At 46.8% G+C, this 26,445-nt stretch overlaps 1 protein-coding gene across 6 annotated transcripts in view; it reads left to right on the plus strand.

Annotated features, from left to right (window-relative positions):
• The window catches only part of OTOF (otoferlin), a 188,936-nt gene that overhangs the window by 145,573 nt on the left and 16,918 nt on the right, over positions 1 to 26,445 (plus strand). For 3 of the 6 annotated variants that reach the window (XM_075269335.1, XM_075269338.1, XM_075269337.1), the window contains exons 14-37: positions 21 to 207; positions 1,763 to 1,986; positions 2,564 to 2,672; positions 3,710 to 3,893; positions 4,003 to 4,123; positions 6,192 to 6,292; positions 9,490 to 9,580; positions 9,662 to 9,778; positions 10,262 to 10,414; positions 10,496 to 10,685; positions 11,076 to 11,200; positions 11,337 to 11,471; positions 11,614 to 11,775; positions 11,932 to 12,051; positions 12,357 to 12,518; positions 12,598 to 12,760; positions 13,226 to 13,356; positions 17,139 to 17,168; positions 17,609 to 17,734; positions 19,795 to 19,861; positions 21,982 to 22,130; positions 25,050 to 25,184; positions 25,541 to 25,678; positions 25,974 to 26,101. In XM_075269335.1, the coding sequence (XP_075125436.1) occupies positions 21 to 207; positions 1,763 to 1,986; positions 2,564 to 2,672; positions 3,710 to 3,893; positions 4,003 to 4,123; positions 6,192 to 6,292; positions 9,490 to 9,580; positions 9,662 to 9,778; positions 10,262 to 10,414; positions 10,496 to 10,685; positions 11,076 to 11,200; positions 11,337 to 11,471; positions 11,614 to 11,775; positions 11,932 to 12,051; positions 12,357 to 12,518; positions 12,598 to 12,760; positions 13,226 to 13,356; positions 17,139 to 17,168; positions 17,609 to 17,734; positions 19,795 to 19,861; positions 21,982 to 22,130; positions 25,050 to 25,184; positions 25,541 to 25,678; positions 25,974 to 26,101 (3,248 nt within the window). The remainder of the gene's footprint in view (positions 1 to 20; positions 208 to 1,762; positions 1,987 to 2,563; positions 2,673 to 3,709; positions 3,894 to 4,002; positions 4,124 to 6,191; positions 6,293 to 9,489; positions 9,581 to 9,661; positions 9,779 to 10,261; positions 10,415 to 10,495; positions 10,686 to 11,075; positions 11,201 to 11,336; positions 11,472 to 11,613; positions 11,776 to 11,931; positions 12,052 to 12,356; positions 12,519 to 12,597; positions 12,761 to 13,225; positions 13,357 to 17,138; positions 17,169 to 17,608; positions 17,735 to 19,794; positions 19,862 to 21,981; positions 22,131 to 25,049; positions 25,185 to 25,540; positions 25,679 to 25,973; positions 26,102 to 26,445) is intronic. The other 3 variants (XM_075269340.1, XM_075269339.1, XM_075269341.1) reach the window with 2 other exon arrangements.

The following is a 26,445-nucleotide window of genomic DNA, read 5'->3' on the forward strand; positions in this document are numbered from 1 at the left end:
GTCCTTGTTGCCCCCGGCAGGGTAAGACATCGGTGCAGAAGAGCAGCTACGAGCCCATGTGGAACGAGCAGATCATATTTACAGAGATGTTCCCACCGCTGTGCAAACGAATGAAGATCCAGATCAGGGACTCCGACAAGGTCAACGACGTCGCCATCGGGACCCACTTCATAGACCTGCGGAAAATATCCAACGAGGGCGACAAAGGTAAAGCCAAAGCCATGGAAGGGTGCAGGCAAAATATAGGCTGGACCCCAAGATTAACTCAGACCTCAGACTGGACCCCAAGATTAACTCAGACCTCAGACTGGACCCCAAGATTAACTCAGACCTCAGACTGGACCCCAAGATTAACTCAGACCTCAGACTGGACCCCAAGATTAACTCAGACCCCAGACTGGACCACAAGATTAACTCAGAGCCCAGACTGGACCCCAAGATTAACTCAGACCCCAGACCAGATCCCAAGATTAACTCAGGCCCCAGACCGAACCCCAAGATTAACCCAGACCCCAGACTGGACCCCAAGATTAACTCAGACCCCAGACCAGATCCCAAGATTAACTCAGACCGAACCACAAGATTAACCCAGACCGGACCCCAAGATTAACTCAGTCATCAGACCAGACAGATAATTAACCCATTCCAGACCCCAAAATTAACCAAAACCCTAGACCACACCCAAAGATTAACTCACACTTCAAACCAGACCCCAAGATTAACTCAGACCAGACACCAAGATTAACTCAGACCCCAGACTCGGACCCCAAGATTAACTCAGACAACAGACCAGACCTGATGATTAACCCAGACCAGACCCCAGACCAGACCCCAGAATTAACCGAACCCAACGATTAACTCAGACCCCAGACCAGACCCCAAGATTAACCCAGACACCAAACTGGACCACAAGATTAACTCAGAACCCAGACCGAACCTCAAGATTATCCTAGACTGGATCCCAAGATTAACTCACACCCGAGAACAAACACAAAAATAACTCAGCCCCTAAGATTAACCCCTTAATGACGCCAGATAGTTTGTACGTTAATACTCGGTGACCTTTTCATAATTTCCCCCGTCTTCCAAAATTCATAACCTTTATGTTTTTCCATCTACATCACTATGTGAGGGCTTATTCTTTGCAGGACTAGTCATAGTTTCATTTTCCACCATTTTGGGGTACCTATAGTGTTTTATTAGCTTTTATTTACATTTTTTGGGGGGTCCATGTGAAGTAACACACAATTCCATCAATATTTTTTGCATTTTGTTTTTACAACATTCCCTCTGCATTAGACACGACCTGGCCGCTTTGTTCGGGGGGTCATTACGATTACAGCGATACCAGATTTATATTGGTTTCTGACATCTAATGGAGATATGTCAGGGCTCTTTATTTGTGGGATAAGTTGTGCTTTCTATTGGTACCCATTTTTGATATGTTGTTTTTTTTGTTTGTTTTTTACATTCTTTTTATGTTTTTTTTATTTTATTTATTCATTTCGTGTCTCACAAGGGGATTTGAACCTGGGATCTGCTGGTCCCCAGTGCAATGTACACATTGTACATAGGCTCCCTATGTGCAATATGCCATGGCAAGGCTTAGAAACTTGCAGATACAAGATTCCTGTCAGTGTGGAGTCTCCCTCTAGTGGACGTGTGTAGCTTATACCTCATATAAGACGACCAGCGGGTAGGAGGACTCCGCTCTGCATTGATTGATAGAATTCTAAAGTATCCCATTCTCCTTCCTCCATAGGCTTCCTCCCAACATTGGGCCCCGCCTGGGTGAACATGTACGGCTCTACCCGGAATTACACACTGATGGACGAACACCAGGACCTGAACGAGGGTCTCGGAGAGGGGGTCTCCTTTCGTGCTCGCTTACTATTGAGTCTTGCAGTGGAGATTTTAGACACAAGTTCTCCTGAGCTTACCAGTTCAACAGAAGTGCAGGTGGAAGGAGCGCCCCCTGTGCCTGATGTAAGACTTGCTGGAAAGTTACGCTCTAGATCAGTGGTTTCCAAGCAGTGATATTCTGACTGCTATGACTTAACTACAGCCGCCACTAGGGGGAGATGAGGGGCTCTCTGCAGACTGTGTTATTAGTGAGTCCAGTGTAGATTCAGTATGCAGCAAGCGCAAGAGCTCCCCCTAGTGGTGGCTGCAGGCAGACAGAGCTGTATCATGCATTTGGAGAAATATACGATAGGAGATAGATAGATAGGAGATAGATAGATAGATAGATAGATAGATAGATAGATAGATAGATAGATAGATAGATACATAGATAGATATTCTTTAGCACAGAATTTGTATTTAGTCATAGCATGCTGGGAGTTGTAGTTTTAAACGACAGTCATAGGTTAGAAACCACTGAATAGATAAACCCGTGTGACGTGTCAGCCAGTGATCCAGAACTCATAGCCAGTGATCCAGAGCTTATAATAATTGCCTATTACTTGCCAAAGGTGATTCCATAAACCTAATCCATTGGTCCTATTTACTAATACTTGGGACTGGTGTGTAACTGTTTTATTTATTTCTGATATTCTCTCAGAACTGCACAGGAAAGATGGAGGAATTCTTTCTTTTTGGAGCTTTGTTGGAAGCCACTATGATCGATCGCAAGAGCGGGGACAAGCCGATAAACTTTGAAGTTACAATAGGTGAATCTACAGGAATTTTACTAAATAATCATCTCTAAACAAAACTTCCGACCTTCTCATACAAGCTTGTATATTAAGTACAACATTCTGTATTGACTAAGGTTCCTAACCTGTATTATACTCCAGAGCTGCGCTCACTATTCTGCTGGTGCAGTCACTGTGTACATACATTACATTACTTATCCTGTATTATACTCCAGAGCTGCGCTCACTATTCTGCTGGTGCAGTCACTGTGTACATACATTACATTACTTATCCTGTATTATACTCCAGAGCTGCGCTCACTATTCTGCTGGTACAGTCACTGTGTACATACATTACATTACTTATCCTGTATTATACTCCAGAGCTGCACTCACTATTCTGCTGGTGCAGTCACTGTGTACATACATTACATTACTTATCCTGTATTATACTCCAGAGCTGCGCTCACTATTCTGCTGGTACAGTCACTGTGTACATACATTACATATCCTGTATTATACTCCAGAGCTGCGCTCACTATTCTGCTGGTACAGTCACTGTGTACATACATTACATTACTTATCCTGTATTATACTCCAGAGCTGCGCTCACTATTCTGCTGGTACAGTCACTGTGTACATACATTACATTACTTCTCCTGTATTATACTCCAGAGCTGCGCTCACTATTCTGCTGGTACAGTCACTGTGTACATACATTACATTACTTATCCTGTATTATACTCCAGAGCTGCGCTCACTATTCTGCTGGTACAGTCACTGTGTACGTACATTACATTACTTATCCTGTATTATACTCCAGAGCTGCGCTCACTATTCTGCTGGTGCAGTCACTGTGTACATACATTACATTACTTATCCTGTATTATACTCCAGAGCTGCGCTCACTATTCTGCTGGTACAGTCACTGTGTACATACATTACATTACTTATCCTGTATTATACTCCAGAGCTGCGCTCAGAGAGATTTCAGCTCTGCAGTTGTAGGACTGTGAATGCCGCTATATGTAACTCTTCAGTAATTAGTAAGTTACAATGTGTTCTCTTTGTAGGTAACTACGGTAACCAAGTTGATGGGACCACAAGACCAAGTATCAGGAAGAAGAAGGAAGGAGGTGATGGAGTGGAGGAGGAGACAGAACTGTTACAGAACTCCAGTGAGGATGAGGCGGATGATGACGGGGAGATGCAGTCCGTCTCCAGCACTCCGTCTATGAAGCCATTTATAACAGACAGGTGATATATGGGGCGGATTGTGTGTGGACATATCTGCTGGCTCCAGCCATGTTAGGATGGGAATCAGCAAACCTTCTACATATGTCATGTGTCTTCCCTCTCCCTTCAGGAATTACTTCCACTTGCCCTACTTTGACAAGAAGCCTTGTATCTACATTAAGAGCTGGTGGCAGGACCAGAGGAGAAGACTCTACAACGCCAACATCATGGACAAGATCGCAGACAAACTGGTCAGTCCTGATACAGAGAGCGCTGGTCAGAGGCGGGAGAAGGGGAGACAAAGCCGAGCAAGTGTAGCCCGGAGACAAGGAAAGCCCTGGGGGTAGATATAAGCCCTGGGGGTAGATATAAGCCCTGGGGGTAGATACCCCAGGGGTAGATGGGCATGAAGGCAAGAGACAAGCAGATGGAGTTCAGGAAGTGTTTGTGATCAGTATTGGATCCACCATTAGTGGCAGGTGCGGGATATCTTTGGCCCAACACTGGGTTTGGATCCGTTCTCCTTCTATGAATGCTCATATTTACCGATACAGCAAATATCTAATAATTTAATGTGTAGAGGACTCGCAGATTACCTGGTACAGGGGTGTTGCAGTCAGGGGTGTCTGAAGTCAGGTGGGTCTGAGGTCAGGTGGGTCCTGTCATCAGGTGGGTCTACAGTCAGGTGGGTCTGCGGTCAAGTGAATACTGCAGACAGGTGGGTCTGTGGTCAGGTTGGGCTATGGTCAGGTGGGTCTGTGGTCACTTGGTTCTGCGGTCAGGTGGGTAAGTGGTCAGATGGGTCTGCAGTCAGGTGGGTCTGTGGTCAGGTGGGTCTGCGGTCAGATGGAGGTCCAAGCTGATGTTGGTTTTTTACAGTCAGATTTCTTAGTATTTATTTGGGGTAAAGTAGAGAAGACTCTTATATAATCCAGACCAGACCAATCTACTCATCCGGACCTCATATATAATCCAGACCAGACCAATATACTCATCCAGACCTCTTATATAATCCAGACCAGACCAATCTACTCATCCAGACCTCTTATATAATCCAGACCAGACCAATCTACTCATCCAGACCTCTTATATAATCCAGACCAGACCAATCTACTCATCCGGACCTCTGATATAATCCAGACCAGACCAATCTACTCATCCGGACCTCTGATATAATCCAGACCAGACCAATCTACTCATCCAGACCTCTTATATAATCCAGACCAGACCAATATATTCATCCGGACCTCTTATATAATCCAGACCAGACCAATCTACTCTTCCGGACCTCATATGTAATCCAGACCAGACCAATATACTCATCCGGACCTCTTATATAATCCAGACCAGACCAATCTACTCATCCAGACCTCTTATATAATCCAGACCAGACCAATCTACTCATCCGGACCTCTTATATAATCCAGACCAGACCAATATACTCATCCGGACCTCTTATATAATCCAGACCAGACCAATCTACTCATCCGGACCTCTTATATAATCCAGACCAGACCAATATATTCATCCGGACCTCTTATATAATCCAGACCAGACCAATCTACTCATCCGGACCCTAACATTAATTCACAGCCAAGACCAGACCCCTAAAACTAATTCAGACCGTAAAACAGTCTCCAAGTAATTTCCGACCCCAGACCATTTCCTGTATGACCCCAGGCCCCTCACATGAATCAGACCCCAGACCACAAGGAGGACAACAAGGAATGAATGAAATCTATAGGACTGCCAAAGATAGTCCGAGTACAGCGCCACCTCTGGTAGTGCCATAGAGCTGAATAAGGTGGCAGGACTGTCCTACCCCTCCTGGCCGTGGTCTCGCCGCTGCCGCCTTGTGGCATCACATTTGCCCAAATCTGAATCTTCCTTTCCATGGTCCGGTTTTTTGCCATCGGGGGCTATTGGATTTGGGGTAAATGTGTCCATAGAATGAGGGGTTAATAAAGCGCTTGCACCAGATATTGCGCAGGCTCAGGCTCCCCCTCATGTGGATTCCATTGGGCGATCCTATGACGGGACCTTGTCATTGGTAACACTAACACCCAGCAGGGCCGCGCAGCCGTAACGTATCAGTGACTGCGCGTACCGTCACTGGGCAATTGTTACAGAAACCTCCAGGGGGCAGCGGGATAATCCAGAAGACATGGCGGCATTATCTGAACCCCCGAGAGGAGAAGTAAGGAGTAAGGAGCACATAGAGCTGGGAATGTTCTCGAAATTCTTAGAAAATACAGGGGATGATATATCTGGTGTGACCTGTATACAGTTACATATACTCCTCCATTCTGCCCCCTACAGGAGGAAGGCTTGAATGATGTCCATGAGATGATTAAGACAGAGAAGCCATATCCAGAAAGGAGGCTGCGAGGAGTCCTGGAGGAGCTGAGTAGTAGCTGCTTGTAAGTATATATATATATATATACTGTATACAGGAGGTGTCAGGATCAGCTGGAAAATCATCAAAAATCGGATTTTAAAAACGATCCTGGAAACTCAAAATTGGCTCAACCCCATCACCCACATGTTCTGGACACCCCATCATTTACATATCTGTCATAGTCGGCAGGATCCCATATGATCCCATACAGAGAGTATCCTGGACTATTCCCTTCTATATACCACCGGCAGTACCACGAGGAGGGCACCCAAAGACAAACACACACTAGCATAAATAATACCGCCACCAGAGTGTTGTAAAACCCGTCCTGCAGTTATATGATTACAGGCCTGGTCTGATTAGACACTGGGGCGTGGCACATGGGGGGATAAATCCGCTTCCTCTATCCTTATATATAAAAAAAATAGTGTCTCAGGGGCTACTTTTGGGTAGTGTACCTACAAATTAGACATCTTTATGGATTCTATCCTGAGCCTCCTGCGCTGCCCTCCGAAGGTTATTCAGATATACTTCAGCTTCTTCTGAGGATCTTTGGAAGGACTTCAGGACCTCCGGCCATCTTTTAGAAGGGAATTACAAGATGAAACGTTCTATAAGCTGCACCTGGTAAATGGGTCCAGGACGCGTGAAATGAGTATACAAGAGCCAATGAGAGCCGGAGGAGCCGCCATTAATAATTCACGTATCCGAGCGCGCAGCCGCGTCTTACAGCGATACCGCCGAGGACAGATTTATTGTCATAATCACTGCTAAGAATGAGAGTAATAAGAGTCCAGCACAATGAGACAGCCATATAGCGAGGCATCGATGGTCACCCTCTAACCCACCGCGGCGGCTCCAGGTGGTTTGTCTCTATGTAGATGGATGACATCTCTATTTGTACACATTGGTTATACACGGGATCCTTCATCACAACTTAAATGTCAAACGTTAGAGACTTCCTTTATTTATTTAGTATACTTACTTATATAGCGCCATCATATTCCGCAGCACTGTACAGACATGGCCAGTCACTGTCCCATATAGGGCTCACAATATACATCCCCTATCAGGAGGTCTTTAGAGTGGGGGAGGAAACGAGAGGACCTGGTGATGCTTTATATATCTCCTTCAGAATCCCCCTGATTTCCTTTCTCAGAAGTTGATCATAAAGCTGGGGCTGAATCAGTGTCCTAGTCAAAGACCAAGTCATCAAAGGGGTCAGCACTAGAAGTATTAGTCGTGGACCTTCATGACTATGGTGCTCCTCAATGTCTATGGCTGTGATGCTCCTCAATGTCTATGACTGTGATGCTCCTCAATGTCTATGACCAGGATGCTCCTCAATGTCTATGACTTTGGTGCTCCTCAATGTCTATGACTGTGATGCTCCTCAATGTCTATGACTGTGATGCTCCTCAATGTCTATGACTTTGGTGCTCCTCAATGTCTATGACCAGGATGCTCCTCAATGTCTATGACTGTGGTGCTCCTCAATGTCTATGACTGTGGTGCTCCTCAATGTCTATGACCAGGATGCTCCTCAATGTCTATGACCAGGATGCTCCTCAATGTCTATGACCAGGATGCTCCTCAATGTCTATGACTGTGATGCTCCTCAATGTCTATGACCAGGATGCTTCTCAATGTCTATGACTTTGGTGCTCCTCAATGTCTATGACTGTGATGCTCCTCAATGTCTATGACCAGGATGCTCCTCAATGTCTATGACTTTGGTGCTCCTCAATGTCTATGACTGTGATGCTCCTCAATGTCTATGACTGTGATGCTCCTCAATGTCTATGACTTTGGTGCTCCTCAATGTCTATGACCAGAATGCTCCTCAATGTCTATGACTGTGGTGCTCCTCAATGTCTATGACTGTGGTGCTCCTCAATGTCTATGACCAGGATGCTCCTCAATGTCTATGACTATGGTGCTCCTCAATGTCTATGACCAGGATGCTCCTCAATGTCTATGACTGTGATGCTCCTCAATGTCTATGACTATGATGCTCCTCAATGTCTATGACTGTGATGCTCCTCAATGTCTATGACTATGGAGCTCCTCAATGTCTATGACCAGGATGCTCCTCAATGTCTATGACTATGGTGCTCCTCAATGTCTATGACTGTGATGCTCCTCAATGTCTATGACCAGGATGCTCCTCAATGTCTATGACCAGGATGCTCCTCAATGTCTATGACTGTGGTGCTCCTCAATGTCTATGACCAGGATGCTCCTCAATGTCTATGACTTTGGTGCTCCTCAATGTCTATGACTATGGAGCTCCTCAATGTCTATGACTGTGATGCTCCTCAATGTCTATGACTGTGGTGCTCCTCAATGTCTATGACCAGGATGCTCCTCAATGTCTATGACTGTGGTGCTCCTCAATGTCTATGACCAGGATGCTCCTCAATGTCTATGACTTTGGTGCTCCTCAATGTCTATGACTATGGAGCTCCTCAATGTCTATGACTGTGGTGCTCCTCAATGTCTATGACCAGGATGCTCCTCAATGTCTATGACTTTGGTGCTCCTCAATGTCTATGACTGTGGTGCTCCTCAATGTCTATGACCAGGATGCTCCTCAATGTCTATGACCAGGATGCTCCTCAATGTCTATGACTGTGGTGCTCCTCAATGTCTATGACCAGGATGCTCCTCAATGTCTATGACTGTGTTGCTCCACAATGACTGTGATGTGGATGCTCCTCAATTTTTATGACTACGGTGCTTCTCATTTGAAGATGGAATCATTGAGAATATAAAGGCCTTCTAGTCAGTAGTAGGACCAGCCAAGGCCATCTACCACTCATCCTAGTCCGAGTTCCTTGTAGAGTCTCAACTCCCATTAGGAATTGAAATTAGATCATAATGGTGGCCTTCTCCTCTTTCAAGAGCTCCATAGTGTCTGAGTTGAGACATTGTGAGCCTATTGGACCCTAGGATTCTGCTTGTGGACAATTGTTCCATACTTATACCCAACAATGTGGTTGGACTTGGTCTTCAAGTTGTCTTGAACCGTGGTCATGTTCTTCTACTCAATATGTGAGCAGACAAACCCTACCTGGAATTGATGACACTACAGTAACCTCTCGTTTCAGGTTGTTTTTTTTGTACAGAACTAAAATTTTGACTATAAAAAGTTAAACATTGACTTTGAGGAAATGATCTTCGTACCTGTGTTTTACACCATGTATTATTTAATTCTAGCCGATTTGTCACCTTGGCTAACAAGGACCAGAACCAGAATGGTCGGACCAGACTTGACCGGGAGAGGCTGAAATCTTGCATGCGAGAACTGGTAACCAGACATACATGGTTTCTCCCTCACAGGTTCTCTTTAACTCTTGCTGGGTCCTAACACTTATGTTTATGCTTGAAGGAAAACATGGGGACACAGGCCAAGACCATGAGGTCCCAGGTGAAGAAAAACACTGTGAAGGATAAGCTGAAATTGGTCCAGAACTTCTTACACAAGCTGCGGTTCCTGGCAGATGAGGTGGGATATTATAGATGTACATGGACAATGAATGGTGCAACTTATACACTTCAAAGTTACTCAAGTCGCCTTAAGATACAACTCTCGCCTTGGGGCCTTGTAAATAGGGAAGTTCTAGCAAAGGTTTTCCTCGTCTCCCTAACCCACCATGGACCTACTCCTGATACACATTCCACAGTATTGCCAAAAAAGTGGGGAACACTCAATATTAATGTGTTCCTCAAAAAGGAAGGAGGCATGGAAACTGAAGAAGTTGTCTCCTAAAGACTATAGACCAAGAGTGGGCCACTGTTTTGGATTTTCCCTAATTGTATCTCCTAACTTTAGAATCCTCATTCATGAGGACTTTTGACCTCTGCTTAGAAAACCTCACCATGGCCCATCCCTTTGTGGTATATTTCATGGGGCAGTCTATGTTTATGTACAAGCGACTCCTTCGTTGATGGTTTTTGATAGAACTTGCTTGTCTCCCTCCCCCCACAGCCCCAGCACAGTATCCCCGACGTCTTCATATGGATGCTAAGCAATAACAAACGCATTGCCTACGCCCGCATTCCTTCTAAAGACATCCTGTACTCCATTGTGGACGAGGAGACTGGAAAGGATTGTGGGAAAGTCAAGTGTGTCTTCCTCAAGGTTAGTGATGCCATCAAGATGAGCTATGATTCTTCTAGAGGTTTCTTAGTTGGTATGATTTTGTGTCTTCCATCCATTTAGTTGCCCGGTAAACGAGGCTTTGGCCCAGCAGGTTGGACGGTACAGGCCAAGATGGAAGTCTATATGTGGCTAGGGCTCAACAAACAGAGGAAAGACTTCTTATGTGGTCTCCCGTGTGGATTTGAGGAGATTAAAGCGGTCAAGGGACCGGGATTACAATGCTTCCCACCAATCAGCCTCAGCTACACAAGTAAGCACTAGTACCAAGAGCTACTATTACGAGCAGTAGTTCAGTGGGTAAAAGATCTCTTAATCCTTGGTAATTTATGTACAGGTAGCCTACATGGTCACTGCAGGAAAGAGAAAGCCCCAGTTTAGTTTTCCCAACCCTCTTCACCTTGGGTGATGTAAGACAATGGGTTCTCTACCTTTTCAGGTACAGATGAAGGTTGAGGAAACCAACCTGAGGGTCATACTAACTTCTCTCCAATAGGTTATAGGAAGGGATGGGACTCCTGGTAATGGATGGTAGTGTTTGAAGGTAGCATGAGGTTACTTTAGGTCTTCCTCTTCTCTATGATCACCCATGTCCCAATATCTCTCTCCATACCTGTCTCGTTTTCTTCTGCTTGTCTTCCAGAGAAGCAGGTGTTCCAGTTGAGGGCCCACATGTACCAGGCCCGTAGTTTGTTTGCTGCAGATAGTAGTGGGCTCTCTGACCCTTTTGCCCGAGTCTTCTTCAACACTCAGAGCCAGTGCACAGAGGTGAGTCCAGACTTGTTCTTCGCCACTTCTATTTTGAAGTTCTCTAAACCTGTTCACATCTACTTACCTTGGGTGGAGAGGACAGAGGTTGTTAATCCATGTGCCACATCCTCATCCTAATGCGTTTCCACCTCAGGTGCTCAATGAGACGCTCTGCCCAACATGGGACCAGTTACTGGTATTTGACAACGTAGAACTCTACGGAGAAGCCAATGAAATGCGAGACGATCCCCCAATTATAGTCATCGAGATCTATGACCAAGACACCGTGGTAAGAGCCTACTCCATATTGAAGACTACCAAAAACTATTAGACATACTGGACCAATATTTTTGATGTTTGATCAAGGTAGTAAAGACTTCTCCAAGGTTGACCACCATTTTGGATTTGATTGCCTTGTAATTGTTTTCCAGGGCAAGGCAGACTTCATGGGAAGGACTTTTGCGAAACCAGTGGTAAAGATGGCCGATGAAAAGTATTGTCCTCCCAGGTTCCCACCACAATTGGAATATTACCAGATATATCGTGGAAACTCTACTGCCGGAGATCTGTTGGCAGCCTTTGAGCTTCTCCAGGTATGGAGCAGCCATTGACTTTTTAGAGGTTCTCAAGACCATTTTCACCATATAGAATATTTTTGCATGCTGACTTCCATTAATCCTTGCAGATTATACAGCCTGTGTTATATAGAGCAGAATAAGCGTTGTATAAATGTATTATTTAATTTGTAGATTGGCCCCGCTGGTAAATCTGACCTTCCAGCCATTGATGGACCCACAGACATGGACAGAGGACCCATTCTTCCAGTCCCAATGGGCATCCGTCCCGTTCTGAGTAAATACAGAGTAGAGGTATGGAAAACTGTTGGGGTCACTAAGTATTATTAGTATATGGGGTTGTGATTGACATGGAGGAATCAGATGACCCAAGACCATGACTGCACTCGCCTGGCATCAGACTCCCTATCCGTCATTGCCAAAGTTTTGGAGACCCGTAGGAATTCTGGTGAGAAAAGGGAAACATGGTATTCCTCAGAGTCAATCCATATGTATATAATTTACTATATGTCTACCTTTTGGTCACATGGGCCTAGGAAAGTGGAGTAATTGGTACCAAAACTAAATCCAAACTCATGGCATTGCCTATCTTCTTTTAGATCCTCTTCTGGGGGCTCCGAGACCTGAAGAGAGTCAACCTTGCCCAAGTGGACCGACCAAGGGTGGACATTGAATGTGCAGGGAAAGGCGTGCAGTCAGCCCTCATCCAGAACTACAAGAAGAACCCAAACTTTAGCACTTTAGTGAAATGGTTTGAAGTGGTGAGTGGACCTGGATCTATCGCATTGTATTTGGTCCTGTGAGTATGACCTACTTGACTAAACCTCTTTATCTTCTTAGGACCTCCCAGAAAACGAGCTGCTTCACCCACCTCTGAACATCCGGGTGGTGGACTGTCGGGCATTTGGCAGATATACCCTGGTTGGGTCTCATGCTGTCAGCTCATTGCGTAAATTCATCTATCGACCCCCAGATAAGAAGTCTCAGCAGTGGAGTACAACAGGTATTGTTTATAGGGACCACCAATCTTAGTGTGGCAGTGACCACTGTAGAACTTTCTAGACTATGTGGGGTGGTGGTCCATGGGGATTTTAGGTTAATTTAACATAACTATCCAAAGTATCTTGACTAGAGATGACCGATTACGGTTGGTTCAAGTATTAGTTTTACTTCCATTGGTTGATATTGGCAAGGTCTACAATGATGGGTGGATGTATGAGACCTTCGGGATCCTCTATCCTGGTCCTGAAGATTTGGATGATTTTCTCCATATCTATGTATGGCTTGGTCTATATCATTCCTCTGGTACTGAGAATCTTCCGCTCTTGACTCCTCCTCATTTCCACCATTGACTTGGCGCTCCCGATAGTTCCATATTCCGCTCTTCTTTGGCAGCTATGAGCTCATACTATGTGACTTCTCGTCTTGAGTCTGTCCTGTGCTCTGTCCTTTTCTGTCCTCTGTCCAGCTAAGTTGATGAATGGCTATATGGCAATGGCAAACGGAGGGCCGTACTCTCGCCCCACAGGTGAAATAGTCGTCAACATGGAACCCGAAGTGCCTATCAAAAAAATGGAGACTATGGTGAAACTAGAGGCGGTGAGTCTAGAAAATTACAGGAGAAGACTGACATTGTGATTTTATTGTGTTATAACCGAATGCTGGAAGATTATGGGACTAGTCATCATCATCCTAGATGTTATTTCCCCTTCTATCCTATGTACCAGACCCCTCCTGCCTCACCTTTCATGAATACCATAACCCTCCTTTCCCATGTATCACAACCTTTTACACCTATGTTCCCTCTATTGATATGTGCCCGATCCCTCCTTTCTTACTTTTCTTATGTGCCAGACCCTTCTTCCTCTCCTTCCCCATGTGCCAGACTCCTCTTTTACCTCCTTTCCTATGTGCTAGACCCTTCCTTCCTCTTATTTCCCTCTTTTCCTGAGTGTCAGACCCCTCTATCCCTTCATTTCCCTCATACCAGGCCCCTCTTCGCCTTCATTTCCCTCATACCAGGCCCCTCTTCCCCTTCATTTCCCCCATACCAAGCCCCTCTATCCCCTCATTTCCCTCATACCAGGCCCCTCTATCCCCTCATTTCCCTCATACCAGGCCCCTCTATCCCTTCATTTCCCTCATACCAGGCAACTCTATCCCTTCATTTCCCTCATACCAGGCCCCTCTTCCCCTTCATTTCCCCCATACCAAGCCCCTCTATCCCCTCATTTCCCTCATACCAGGCCCCTCTATCCCTTCATTTCCCTCATACCAGGCAACTCTATCCCTTCATTTCCCTCATACCAGGCAACTCTATCCCTTCATTTCCCTCATACCAGGCCCCTCTATCCCTTCATTTCCCTCATACCAGGCCCCTCTATCCCTTCATTTCCCTCATACCAGGCCCCTCTATCCCTTCATTTCCCTCATACCAGGCCCCTCTATCCCCTCATTTCCCTCATACCAGGCCCCTCTATCCCTTCATTTCCCCCATACTAGGCCCCTCTCCCCCTTCATTTCCCTCATACCAGGCCCCTTTATCCCTTCATTTCCCTCATACTAGGTCCCTCTATCCCTTCATTTCCCTCATACCAGGCCCCTCTATCCCTTCATTTCCCTCATACCAGGCCCCTCCTTCCCCTCATTTCCCTCATACCAGGCCCCTTTATCCCTTCATTTCCCTCATACCAGGCCCCTCTATCCCTTCATTTCCCTCATACCAAGCCCCTCTATCCCCTCATTTCCCTCATACCAGGCCCCTCTATCCCCTCATTTCCCTCATACCAGGCCCCTCTATCCCTTCATTTCCCTCATACCAGGCAACTCTATCCCTTCATTTCCCTCATACCAGGCCCCTCTTCCCCTTCATTTCCCCCATACCAAGCCCCTCTATCCCCTCATTTCCCTCATACCAGGCCCCTCTATCCCTTCATTTCCCTCATACCAGGCAACTCTATCCCTTCATTTCCCTCATACCAGGCAACTCTATCCCTTCATTTCCCTCATACCAGGCCCCTCTATCCCTTCATTTCCCTCATACCAGGCCCCTCTATCCCTTCATTTCCCTCATACCAGGCCCCTCTATCCCTTCATTTCCCTCATACCAGGCCCCTCTATCCCCTCATTTCCCTCATACCAGGCCCCTCTATCCCTTCATTTCCCCCATACTAGGCCCCTCTCCCCCTTCATTTCCCTCATACCAGGCCCCTTTATCCCTTCATTTCCCTCATACTAGGTCCCTCTATCCCTTCATTTCCCTCATACCAGGCCCCTCTATCCCTTCATTTCCCTCATACCAGGCCCCTCTATCCCTTCATTTCCCCCATACCAGGCCCCTCTTCCCCTTCATTTCCCTCATACCAGGCCCCTCTTCCCTTTCATTTCCCCCATACCAGGCCCCTCTATCCCTTCATTTCCCTCATACCAGGCCCCTCCTTCCCCTCATTTCCCTCATACCAGGCCCCTCTATCCCCTCATTTCCCTCATACCAGGCCCCTCTATCCCTTCATTTCCCTCATACCAGGCCCCTCTATCCCTTCATTTCCCTCATACCAGGCAACTCTATCCCTTCATTTCCCTCATACCAGGCCCCTCTATCCCTTCATTTCCCTCATACCAGGCCCCTCTATCCCTTCAGTTCCCCCATACTAGGCCCCTCTCCCCCTTCATTTCCCTCATACCAGGCCCCTTTATCCCTTCATTTCCCTCATACCAGGCCCCTCTATCCCTTCATTTCCCTCATACCAGGCCCCTCTATCCCTTCATTTCCCTCATACCAGGCCCCTCTATCCCTTCATTTCCCTCATACCAGGCAACTCTATCCCTTCATTTCCCTCATACCAGGCCCCTCTATCCCTTCATTTCCCTCATACCAGGCCCCTCTATCCCTTCAGTTCCCCCATACTAGGCCCCTCTCCCTCTTCATTTCCCTCATACCAGGCCCCTTTATCCCTTCATTTCCCTCATACCAGGCCCCTCTATCCCTTCATTTCCCTCATACCAGGCCCCTCTATCCCTTCATTTCCCTCATACCAGGCCCCTCTATCCCTTCATTTCCCTCATACCAGGCCCCTCTATCCCTTCATTTCCCCATACCAGACCCCTCTATCCCTTCATTTCCCTCATACCAGGCCCCTCTCTCCCTTCATTTCCCTCATCTGAGGCCCCTCTCTCCCTTCATTTCCCTCATACCAGGCCCCCCTATCCCTTCATTTCCTCCATACCAGACCCCTTTATCCTTTCATTTCCTCCATACCAGACCCCTTTATCCCTTCATATCTCCCATACCAGACCCCTTTATCCCTTCATATCCCCCATACCAGACCCCTATATCCCTTCATTTCCCCATACCAGACCCCTATATCCCTTCATTTCCCTCTTTTCTTATATGTCACACCCCTCCCTTCTCTTATTTCCATCTTGCCAGATTCCGCCTTTCCCCTCATTTCCCTCTTGTCCTATGTGCCAGACCCCTGCTTCCCCAGATTTTCAGTTTTTGTAGTGCCCTAACTTTCCAGGGTACATGTGGAATACAGAGGGTTGAATACATGAGTAGATGTTAAAAACAAGCAAATAAAACAAATCAGTTAGAGTTGATACAGTAACAGACTGCCCATGAGGGAGAGAAGACCCTGCCCTTGAGGGGGATAAGGCCCAGCCCCTGAGGGAGAGAAGACCCTGCCCCTGAGGGAGAGAAGACCCTGCCCCTGAGGGAGAGAAGACCCTGCCCCTGAGGGAGAGAAGACCCTGCCCTTGAGGGAGAGAAGGCCCTGCCCCCGAGGGAGAGAAGACCCTGCCCCCCGAGGGAGAGAAGACCCTGCCCCCCGAGGGAGAGAAGACCCTGCCCCCGAGGGAGAGAAGACCCTGCCCCCCGAGGGAGAGAAGACCCTGCCCCCGAGGGAGAGAAGACCCTGCCCCCGAGGGAGAGAAGGCCCTGCCCCCGAGGGAGAGAAGACCCTGCCCCCGAGGGAGATAAGGCCCAGCCCCTGTGGGAGATAAGGCCATGCCCCTGAGGGAGAGAAGACCCTGCCCCTGAGGGAGAGAAGGCCCTGCCCCTGAGGGAAAGAAAGCCTTGCACCCAATAGAAAGCTTGGGTTGTATCCCTGAAGGACTGCCATCTAAAAGGTCTTGTATATGTCAGGCCACGTCATGTCCGCTCTGTGTCTCACTTACTGACTGAGCTGAGAATTACTATATCTATAGCTTATGACTATCCGGCTGCTCATCGCTGCCCCTTATATAATGTCCTTGTGTTTACATCTAGCTATTGGTTCATTGTATAATGTTTCACCGTGCGTCTGTGTCGGCCATTGTCGTTACTTTGTGTCAGTAATCATCATGTGTTTTATTTTCCATCTCCCTCCATCTCTATGTGACAGAATTCTGATGCAGTGGTTAAGGTAGATGTGGTAAGTGATCACCTAAAAAATCACAGGCTATATAAAACATCACTGCGGGGTATACACCACATCACTGCGGGCTATATACAACATCACTGCGGGGTATACACCACATCACTGTGGGCTATATACAACATGACTGTACGCACTATTATATGTATGCACTAATCACTCATTATATGGTTCTGGGTGTACATCGCATGAACAACACCTTGGGTTCCCATCCATATAGAGTATTGTGCCCTGTTTTCAGCTGTAAGGCTTGGGGGGGACAGGTTGGGCCACATATAAGCGACTTGTCCAAAAACCACACAAAAATTCTGTGTGACTGCGTTGAGCTTGGACTAGCTATGTGCTCGGGCTTTCTACAGTCGGAGCAGCCGCCTGGCATTGGTCACATCGCTCTATAGCATTTCTGTTCTGTAACATATTTCCTGAATATTTCCCAGAACGAGGACGAGAAGGAAAAGAAGAAGAAAAAGAAGAAAGGAGAGGAGATTGAAGAGGAGGAGCCGGATGAGAGCATGCTGGACTGGTGGTCCAAGTACTTTGCCTCCATCGAGACCCTAAAAGAGGTGACATATATAACTATCTACCATATATACTATAATGTCAGGGATATCCTTCACTGATCTAACTGGAGTTCACTAGATTTCTGCTCTAGACCCCCTCACACTACGAGTACCAGAAGCACCAATATGTGATGGTCCCCGATCATGCAGCTAAAGATCTCCTGTTATACCTTTTATGTCCTGTAGAGGCACTGTAGGTTAAATACACAAACAATGTAAGCCGGGGACCTCTGTTCACTATTAGAGTTGAGCCGATCTCAGGATCGATTTTAAAATCCGATTTCCGATCATTTTCCAGAAATGGGAAATTTTCAATTGCTGATCGGGATCTGATCTTTCCCGATCCCGATCACTCAACCCTATTCACCTTATAATATGCTGTATCTGTTTGGATGCCGCACATTTGCCACAGATGGTGGGCACTCAGTATACAAGAATATAATATTTATTACATTTTTTCGTTTTCCAAAAATCATTTTTGATCATTTTTGCCTAAATTTTTATTTCTTATTAGGTTTTTCTGTTTAGTACTTTGAGTGCACGTGGGTGTAATGTTGTGGAAGGGCTGTGAGTCGTAATGACCTAGTAACCTCTCCACTAAGTCAGGGCTTTTAAATCGATGACCTATCATTAGAATTGGTCATCAATTGAAGACCCGTGAGGGTCTTACATTCCAATAAATTGTGCTGCAATACCAAGCACAACCACTATACAATGTATGGCGCTGTGCTTGGTAAGTAGTAAGTAGGGTTGAGCCGATCTTGAGATTTCAGGATCGTTTTCAAAATCTGATTTCCGATCATTTTCTATTCGATCCCGATGCAAGTCAATGGGATTTTTTAAATAATCGGAGATTGGATTTTAAAAACGATCCTATTCACTACACAGCATGGAGTCCAAAAATTCAACGCTTTAATTTTTAGACTCCATGCTGTGTAGTGATTAAAAAATCCCCCTGCTACTTAAGTCCCCGCTGCTGTCCACTTACCTGCACAGAAGTGCTGCCGCTGCCAATCCACGCTGCTCTCGCTCCTCTTCTTTCTACTGCGCATGTCTGCAGAGCACTGTATGTGCCCCCGCCTCCCAGGCTAGTGTTACGGATTCTGGAAGTAGGCGGGGCATACTCTCCTAAGCCACAAGCCCCACCTTCTTCCTAGGTCTGTAACACTAACCTGGGAGCTAGGGGCGCGCATGGACTGAGAAGAGGCGAGAAGAGAACAGACAGGGAGCGGCAGCTGCAGCGGATCTGTGCAGGTAAGTGGAATTGTCGACTCTTCTGCTTCGTCCTGCTTTATCGTATACTCAGCACTGCTACATCTGAGATGCAGATCTCGGATGTAGCAGAGCTGATGAGTATACGGTGAAGCAGGGACGAAGAAGAGTAGATAGACAAGTCAAAGTACAATAATGCAGATGTAGCAGAGTCGAGGATACGGCACAGTAGAGAGGAAACAGAAGAGTAGATCAGTAGATACCATCTACTCTTCTGTTTCCTCCCTGCTATGCTGTAGGAATGAATGGACGCAGCCGGCGCGCAGGGGGTTAAGCAGCCGGACTCCGGCACAGGCTGTGTGCCAGCGGCATCCATTCATTCCTAACATTGTTAGCTTTTCCCACAATGCTTGGCCAGTAAGAAAGCATTGTGGCAAATAACCTCCGACCTTGATCCTGCCTAAAAAGAACGGGATCGGAATTCCGATTGTGATCGTGAAATTTACTTGATCGCTGATCGGAATCTGATCTTTTCTGATCCCGATCGCTCAACCCTAGTAGTAAGTACTTACTTGTGTGCTGCAGCCTCTTCAAGCAACTGGTTGACTGGGGGCCCGGGTGTCGGACCTATTCCGATTTTTAATTGAAGACTTATCCTATAAAACTAATGTCCTGGAAAACCCCTTTAACACTGTAAAAGGGGAGTCTTAGCTGCATCACCCTTTACCTTCCACGATCACCAGTCATTGAGCTCACCCCTTATAGAGTAACAGAATGGCCCAGTCAGCAATATTAGACTTTTTTTTTTTAACCCTTTATACTTGATTTTCCATTGTGTTTCTTATATACAGCAACTCCGCCAGCAGGAGGCGGCAGCAGCAGAAGCCGAAGAAAAGGAGGAGATGGAGATCGCAGAGGGTAATGGAAGGGGCAATGTTTCGTCCTTGTTTGGAGCCGTTGTTGTGGCCCAATATGTGGCTCTCAATAGTCCGTATATTTTTTGGAGGGAAGGGGGAGGGGAATGTGGCTCAAAAACACCCAAATTTATTACAGTAATAATAATGTTACTGATGCATGAAGATGGTAGACCATGAGTGTTGTTGTCTTCTCCATGTTTCTACATTTCCATGGTTTACAGCAATGAAAGTTGGCATTGGTCATGGTCAAGACAGATCATGGCCTGAGCCTTTCTATAGTACATCACATCTCCGCCCCTTCATATAGCATGAGCACATGCAAGGAGCTCACCTGGCAGCACAATACATCCCCGTGATGTCATAGTATGGACTCCGGTCCCACTACCACCATATATCACCTCCACGTGGTGCCATATTGCCCATAATCTCTCTCCAAGACATTCATGGATTCCATATAAATTCCCATCCTGTAGAAGACGTGTAGTATACACCGGGATATTTCTACTGGTGCTTCTATGGGACCTTACTATAAAAATAATATGCCAATAAGTTCTACTTGATGGAAAAAGGAAAACTCGCTTTAGCACCAACTTTAGAAAAGAGCTCCCAACCTGGTTTTCAAGAAGCCTAGTGATATGGTCTGGGACTAAAGCCAAACCAGGATATCTCCTCCAAAAGTAAGAGAGATCCATCCACAGACATCTGTTTTGGGGTTATTGCCCCTCATCAGTGTAAAAAGGGAACCAGTTTCTAGGTGAGAGGTCATAGATCATGTTAAAGGTCATCAAGTTCTACTATAAAATGCATTCATTGCAGTGTTGATCTAGCATAAACCAAGGGCAAAATCTTGTTAAGGGGTTGTCCATCAGTGCCAACCTCTTGGACATTGAAGTCTTTGTGCGGGTTGTGCTCTCGGCACCCTGGCAAATAGCTGGTTTTCCTAGGGGGAAACTAGCAAATAGTATTGCATAGTGACTTTCGTTCACCAGAATGAAAGTTAGTGTTACATAATGTTCTGTCCCTAGGAGAGGACCCTGCCCTATGGTATCTGTCATCCCTAAGATGGCCTATAGACAGTAGTTGTCTTCATGAAACAACTCTTTTAAGTCTGTCCGAATTCCAGTAGAGCAGGGGTGCCCAATACATCGATCGTGATCTACCGGTCGATTGCAAAGGACGTATGGGTCGATCGCGGGATGCAGCCAGGGATCCCCGGTGTCTGCTTGTTCACAGTGCAGGCTGAGAGTCAACTCTCAGCCTGCACTGTGAACAAGCACTCCGGACACTTGCAGGCCAGGCAGCAGCAGCTCCGGGGGATGACGCGCTGACGCGCTCCTCACTCTTAGGAATGGAGGGAGCCGGGGTGCTGCTTGTTCACAGCGCAGGCTGAGAGTCATCTCCAGACACTTGCAGGCGGGGCGGCCGCAGCCCCAGCCTGCCAGTGTCCAGAGATAACTCTCAACCTGCGCTGTGAACAAGCAGACACCAGGGATCCCTGGGCGGCCACAGAACGCCGCTGTCTCCTGCTCTCACGCTCTGCCCGACCCCGCCCACAGACACACCCCATCCCGCCCACAGGCCCGCCCCGGCCCCGCCCACATGATGTGGGTAGTAGATCTTTTGCCTTGGTCAGTTTATAAAGTCGCTCACATGCTGAAAAAGTGTGAGCACCCCTGCAGTAGATGATAGCCCAAACTCTACATGGTCATTGTAAGTAGTAACAATCCCACCGCTGACACCAAATCTGCACTTCAGATAATGTTAGATAAAGAAGTAAGGTCAAAGACTGACTGGTAAGACTATCTAATTTTCGAGTCAATATAAGTTTTTTGTGATATGTAGATCTACATGATAGCTTATAGTGATACTGGTAAGTACCACGGCTTCCACGATACATGTATATTTCAATGGTGGTTTGATGGCCTTTCATCAAACTTTAGTATGCTCTTCACAGAAGACTTCGAAACATACATGGATTTGGAAGCTTGATAGCTGGTGCGGGAGGTCCTAGGCCACCCATGCTCCTAACTATCCGTCAACTTTCATGCACATCGTGGTTCAGTGTCTCGTGTTGTTGGTTCCTTCCATCTCCATCTCCGCCCAACTTGTATGATGAATCAGAGATCAAAATTGATGAATCTCCCATGAAAGGATCAAAGGGGCAGATGAAGAACAAAGAAAAAGTGAAAGTGCCCAAAGAGGACAAGAAGAAGAAACAGCAAGCCGAGCAAGTGGAGAAAAAGAACAAGCAGAAGATAGATGAGTTAAAGGTAAGTTGGTGTTGTCACAGCCAAAGATCTGGAGATGTTTCCACCACTGTAGGCCTCAGTAAGCTGTTTGTTGTAGAAGTCCATTGAGTTTTTTGATCTCTGTCTAAAGTGTTGTGCAAATGTAAAAAAATGGAAAAAAAATGCAGCACTCTAAGAATGCTTACAGAAATAGAAGGGTTAATAGTTTATTTCTCTGGTGGACACAGGAGAATGGGTAAAGACCTGGCGACTAAGAGACAGACAAATGCAAAAGCAAAGCTGTCGGCTCCACCTTCAGGCTATACCAGGCTATAGGAGGCAGACACGACCAGGGCCACCTGGTAGGCCCGGACCTGACTTAGGTCTCTCTGTCTTACATTGTTTTTATCCACGTGCAGGAAGGTCCTCAGCGTGTACGCCACACTAGTCATACCCCTCTGCGGGCGCAGCGCTCTTCTGAGCACCTCGCCGGTCACTCAGTCCCCACTCATGACTAGCCGCATCGGCGGCCAGATTATCCGGTGACCCCACTCCCACATGCAAGGTCTACCAAGGGGGGTGACCCAGTGGCACCTGAAGACGCCAGTCAGGTGAGTATGAGAAGAGTAGAAGACAGGTGAGTATAAAAATTACCTCGGCCCCTCTCCTCCTCCACCTCAGATTAGCGCACGGTATTTATATATCAGCCTGTCCTGAGATCTTGTCAGCCAGCCATCCCATGTGTCCCTTCCAACCATTTAGAGCCTCCCATGGTGGATCCCATAAGAGTTAGGCTCTTCAAGGCCTCTATTCTGCCTTCAGGGAACTCCGCCTCCCTCAGTGATCCCTCGGAGTGAGAACTAATCTCTTTTGTTGTATTGTTCCTATATGCTAGCTGTCATAATGCTGCAAGAAGGTGGCTTCCCTCACCAGGGTGGCCTTCGTAGTGGGTGGCTTCACCCTGCGGCCTTTCTTTGCTGCCTCTTGGGTCAGCAAGGCCTGCATTTTCTGGGCCAATCCTCCCTGATGCAACTTCCCTCCAGAACAACCAGCTGCTTGTCTCTGAAATCCTGAATGCTTCCAAGTACCTGGCAATGCCTCCAGATCTGCTAAAGTAGCCACCAACAGAGTGGTTATCCGCCATATCATTTGGATCTGTTTTTGGAACACTGAGTCCGCCTGCAAGAAGGCGGTCATGGCCCTTCTCCCTTACCAGGTTGAACAGGACCAAATTTTTTGTTAAAGGCCTCTAGAAGCCACAGGACATAGATTCTTCCTCACTCAGAGAAGAAGCCTTCTTTCAAGCCCAGATCTGCCTGGCGGTCTTGCATCAATCATCCGGGCCTTCCTCTTCAAGCCCTCCTCAGCATGCTCAGTGGGAATCGCCTACCAACAGAGGGTAGGCAAAGAGACTCAGACGAAAGCTGAAGTAGCCGGACGACACCACCTCTCAGGCTCAGTACCCAGACATCCCGCCACCTGAGAGCCCAGAGTGGAGGAAAACCTTCATGTGCTGTCCTTCTCCAGCAGCCTCCCTCTCTGATCCTCCACAAGGATAAGATTGTCCTCCATCTGCCACAGTCTTTTTTCCTAGGGTGGTTTTCCTTCCTCCACATCGAGGACTTGTTCTTACCCTCTTTCTACTTGGTCCCCAGGCATCCATGGGAGTGCTTGCTCTTCCCTGCCCAGTTGTTGTCTGGGCGATTTGGATCCATATTTTCCCTCGCTGATCTTTTCTGTTGTTCAGACGCTTTGTTCGTTCTCCCTGAGGGCCCTCGCAGGGGCCTGTCTGCTTGAGAAGCTTCCATCTTCCAATACCTTTGGTCTAAGATTAAGGAGACCTATCGGTTTAAGGGTTCCATGTGACTGCTCTCTCCTCTAGAGATGTTGGAGCTCCCTGGGCCATTGGCATCAGGCTTCTGCGTCCCAGGTCTGTAAGACTCTCACAGGACCTCCATCTACTTCCTCTAAGTTTCACCAGATCCATGCTATGACCTCTGTCGATGCCAGTTTGGGGTGTAACTTTCTGCAAGCGGCTGAACGCAAAAGGTTTGCATGGCCGTGTTCTTCCCACCCTCTGGGACTTCTCTAGGACATCCCATGGTGCCGTGTCCCCCAGTGGAATAAGCAAGAAAATGGGATTTTCGTACTCACTGGAAAATCCTTTTCTTGTTGTATTCACTGGGGGACACAGCTCCCTCTCTTGTTTTTGACAGTTTTTCCTGCCCAAGCTGTGTTGGTTCCTTTTTGGGCTCAGGACATGTTGGTTATTGGTTCCATGTTCCCTTGTGTCTCTCGGCTACTGCTACAGTACAAACTGAATTCACGCACAGTGCTTTGGCCGGGTATAGCCTGGAGGTGGACCCGACAACTGTTCTTTTGTCTAGTGTCTGTCCCCTAGTGGCCAGGTGTATACCCATGGTGGTGTGTCCACCAGTGAATACAACGAGAAAAGGATTCTATGGTGAGTACAAAAATCCAATTTTTTATCAATTCGCAAAGTGTCTCTTCATGTAGTCCCAGACAGACTTGGATCTATCTATCCAATCATCTTATACTACACCAGGTTTATCACAGTGACTGATGCTGTGTGATCTGGTATAGCTGAAGATTGCCTAGTCCACCTTTACACCAGCTATTAGTTGGCTTAGTTCTGGACAAAAGTTGTGCCAAAATTTTGGTTCATTTTTTTGGCACATGATATTGCATCATGACACATTCACCACTCACTGAGCCACCGCCACCGAGGAAACCGTATCGAAAATTAAATTGTAAATCTGGTGCGCAGCATGTAGGTACAGTTTGTAGCACAAACTTCGAGAATTCTGAATAGTAACAGGTGTGGCCAGTCATGTGGATCGTGGTGACATTAGAGAAATCAGTACAGGAAGTGATGTCATGTCAGTCTCCGCCTATTCTGTATCATATCGACCTCCGTTCTCCATACTTGTACAATTCTAGGTGTTCAACAAAGAGCTAGAAACAGAGTTCGAAAGCTTTGAGGACTGGCTGCACACCTTCAACTTACTACGAGGGAAGATCGGGGACGATGACGACACAGTCAGCGAGGAGGAACGGATAGTCGGGAGATTTAAGGTGAGCGTCCGGAAGCTGGACCAGGCCGATTTCCATGACCTAGCCCATAATATGCTCCATTAGGCTTAGGGTAAAATGTAAGGCTAATATCGGGATATGTAAGATATATAAGTGTCTAATATGTAGCCAGTGAGTGGCCAGATTGATCAATGATGAACCCACTCATGGTTGATTCCCCGATCGGCTGTGGTAAAATAAGAGGTTAGTACATGGGAGTCTAGTGTGGTCCTGGGATCTGACTTAAATACATGCAACTTTTTGGATAAAACTTGTCTATAAATGATGGTATTCTGTATATTCCACCTAGTAGCATGTAAAGGTTGAGTCTTTGTATACTGCTCTACTTTGTCCTCCAGGGCTCCATGTGTGTGTACAAGGTACCGCTGCCTGAAGACATCACAAAGGAGGCCGGGTATGACCCCAATTTTGGTATGTTCCAAGGCATACCCAGCAACGACCCCATGAATGTACTGGTGCGGGTGTACGTAGTCAGGGTGAGTGTCTGCACCTGAAATATGGGCTCTATGGAATAATTTATCAAGCACCCCATTTGCTATAGTTTCCATATAGGTTGGGGCCCTCACGGATGGAACCCCAACATATTAGACATTTGCAGCCCATGACTATAAATATTTTTGGCAGGAGAGCTAGGAGACCTTTATAGGTGGCCCAGATTGTGAAGTCCTACAAGCAGGACTCTAGATTGTGTGTTCTTTTACCAGTAACCATCACGAACCATTTTCGGGAAGAAGCGATTTTACCACTAACCATCGTGAACCGTTTTTCTAGGCCACAGATCTACACCCCGCTGATATCAATGGGAAAGCCGATCCTTATGTTGTCATTAAATTGGGGAAAACCGAAATCAAAGACAAGGAGAATTACATTTCCAAACAACTGAACCCCGTCTTCGGAAAGTAAGTCTATCAGGATGGTGGGGAGGGTCACGTTGGTAGACCAACCATACTCCAGGTCAGGTCCCGTACTACCATCATTTGTGTGATCTCTAAGATTGTATGATCTTGGGATGTTTGGTGCAGCATGAAGAGAGTCTTGAGGACATGTAGCAAGAAAATGGGTAAAGGCAGAGAGAAGAGAAGATCAAAGAGACACCGATCCATTCAAAACCCATGGTTGGCCCCATTCCATGTTCTCAATGAGTGGGTGACGTACTCATGGTTCCCTCCGAGACATGTAGATTCAGTGATCAATGCTACGTCTAGGATTTTGATGCCGTGGCCCTAAACCCCACGTTGGAAAG

Source organism: Leptodactylus fuscus, chromosome 3, assembly GCF_031893055.1.
Source record: "Leptodactylus fuscus isolate aLepFus1 chromosome 3, aLepFus1.hap2, whole genome shotgun sequence".
NCBI lineage: Eukaryota > Metazoa > Chordata > Amphibia > Anura > Leptodactylidae > Leptodactylus > Leptodactylus fuscus.